This window comes from Scylla paramamosain, chromosome 31 (genome assembly GCF_035594125.1).
Source record: "Scylla paramamosain isolate STU-SP2022 chromosome 31, ASM3559412v1, whole genome shotgun sequence".
In the NCBI taxonomy this organism is placed as follows: Eukaryota; Metazoa; Arthropoda; class Malacostraca; order Decapoda; family Portunidae; genus Scylla; species Scylla paramamosain.
Genome location: NC_087181.1, coordinates 12,206,918 through 12,208,999, shown reverse-complemented (window position 1 = coordinate 12,208,999; position 2,082 = coordinate 12,206,918). Strand labels below are relative to the sequence as shown.

The window sequence follows — 2,082 nt, the reverse complement described above, 5'->3', positions numbered from 1 at the left end:
TAAACAGCCATGTGTCTTTAATGCCTCCATACAGAGACAGCTATAAGTACTACAAAATTAACTGTTCAAGCTTTTCTACAGGCAAGATGCATGGGAAAAAAATAAATAAATAAACAACATATAAATAACAATAGTTATCAGTCAACAAATATACATATATGACACTGAAAATATCTGAGTAATACTTACTGGCAGTGTTGGTCATTGATACATAATACATATAGATTTTTGAGCGATGTGAATTATGGAATAGTTTATTAAATATTATGTTATTGAAAGTTGACAATAATCTGACAGTGACTTTTAAGTAATGAGTTTTAAAACAGATCTAATGGGACTTGAATTTTTTTTTCTAATGTTAGTAATGGAATAATCTGAATTCTGAATTATCTGAGGTTAATGAAAATCTAATGATTATTTTGGCAATTATCTGTTATAAGTTTAATGTTTCAATGCCCAACACTATACACACATAATACCTGCAAAGAGTTGGTATGTTAAATAACCTTATCCTGCAGACTGGTTATGTTTTGTTCAAATACTCATGTATGTGAACATAAGAAGAAAGCAAGAATTATTTTAAGTTAATGAATGGTAGTCATAAGAGTAGTAATGATTAGAGCAACAGTATCTGAGGCAGAGGTGGTATAGAAGTTGTAGTCTTCATAGTAGTCTTCATAGTAGTAGTAGTAGTAGTAGTAGTAGTAGTAGTAGTAGTAGTAGCAGTAGTAGTAGTAGTAGAGATAATCTTACCAATAGCATCTCAACAAAGCAGCAAAATATTGACAAACAATACTGCGGTGCTTCAGGTGCAACACATCTGTGGTGGTTTCATTTGTGGGTCAGCTTCAGTGTGTCCACAGCAGCTCTTTAAATATCTAGCAGGTGCCTCACAAATTCTAAGTCCACAAAGATGAAGCTCCTGTGATAGCACACAGAGTGGTGTGTGTGTGTGTGTGTGTGTGTGTGTGTGTGTTCGTGTGTTGGATGCTACATCTGTCAATCACAACACAACGTGTGGACCTTTTCTTCAAGAAGCCGCATCCCTGTACACTGTACAACCCCTATAGTCCAAGCCGCCCATAGGAGACACCTGCCGCCTCAAGTGGGGGCAAAATCCCCCTTTACATTACATTAAATTAGTAAGGGTTATTGAGGGGGCATAGCTCCCCCGTTAGGTTAGCTTGGGTTTGAGAACCCATATTTTAGTCATATTTGCTCCGTTAGCACAAAAATTCCCGAAGGCCAAATTTCACTTATTTTTGCCTTCCCCACCCGAAGACCCCGACTCTCATTAAGTCCCCGAGTTTGTTGGGGCTGGAGAGTGACGACAATGAATATTTAAGATCCTATTGGTAAGATTTATCGTAGTAGTTGTAGTATAGTACTGTAAGTCGTGGTAGGTAGTTACATAGATATTTAAAGAAAAAGAGCTAAATCACCTCTACTCGAAATCCACAGAGTGAAATCACAAAACTAAACAAAACGAGGGCCATTAACACTCAGGAGGCACCAAAGGAAACAGTACTCCTGACAATCTGTCAACGTGTCGTAAGTCACAACTACGAGATAACAGATGTCAGTCACGGATATTCCTCATTTTCTTATTTAACATTATTTCTACACTACTCACAGCTTGTCCTCCTCAAGGCAGAAGTCGTCCTCCAAGTCCATACTCCAGGCAAAGGGCAGTGAGGAGGCAGGGAATGGAAAAATAATAAAAAATAGAAGTGCAAGACTTCCAGCCCCCAACCCTCTTCTTCTTCTTGTGGCCTTCTTATCACTGAATGTAAATATTGAGAATTTGCAATGTCAGTAGCTTTTAACTATATTTCTAGTGTGGATAAATCAAAACACAACAGGAAGACATACCAGAGAGTGAGAGGATTTGGTAGAAGGTATGGTGAAACAGATAAGATGCTACACAGATGTTTAATTAAGTGCGGGAAGGTCATGCAGGTGAGAAAAAGTAATATTGACTAGAAATTTATATTTTTTTCAATACAATTTCCTTGTTTTGCTAATGTAGTGAGGAAACAACCCCATAAAAGTATTGTTGTTGTAATCAAACCGGACAAATTA

At 37.2% G+C, this 2,082-nt stretch overlaps 1 protein-coding gene and 1 long non-coding RNA gene across 10 annotated transcripts in view; both read right to left on the bottom strand.

The window, feature by feature from the left end:
* Positions 1–1,436, bottom strand: part of LOC135116527 (uncharacterized) — a 1,606-nt gene extending 170 nt beyond the window's left edge. The window contains exons 1-2 of the long non-coding RNA XR_010276369.1: positions 725–1,436; positions 1–673 (exon numbers count right to left, since the gene is read on the bottom strand). The exon at positions 1–673 is cut by the window's left edge and continues 170 nt beyond it. This is a non-coding gene — a long non-coding RNA (uncharacterized LOC135116527). The remainder of the gene's footprint in view (positions 674–724) is intronic.
* LOC135116523 (PRKCA-binding protein-like) overlaps positions 1–1,791 on the bottom strand; it is an 11,794-nt gene extending 10,003 nt beyond the window's left edge. For 2 of the 9 annotated variants that reach the window (XM_064034043.1, XM_064034048.1), the window contains exon 1: positions 1,634–1,790. Coding sequence is in view for 2 of the 9 variants with exons in the window: in XM_064034051.1 (XP_063890121.1) it covers positions 1,634–1,674 (41 nt within the window). In the remaining 7 variants the exon portion in view is untranslated. Of the gene's footprint in view, positions 1–1,442; positions 1,579–1,633 lie in introns of those variants that run through there. The other 7 variants (XM_064034044.1, XM_064034049.1, XM_064034045.1 and 4 more) reach the window with 5 other exon arrangements.
* Positions 1,792–2,082: the final 291 nt, after the last annotated feature.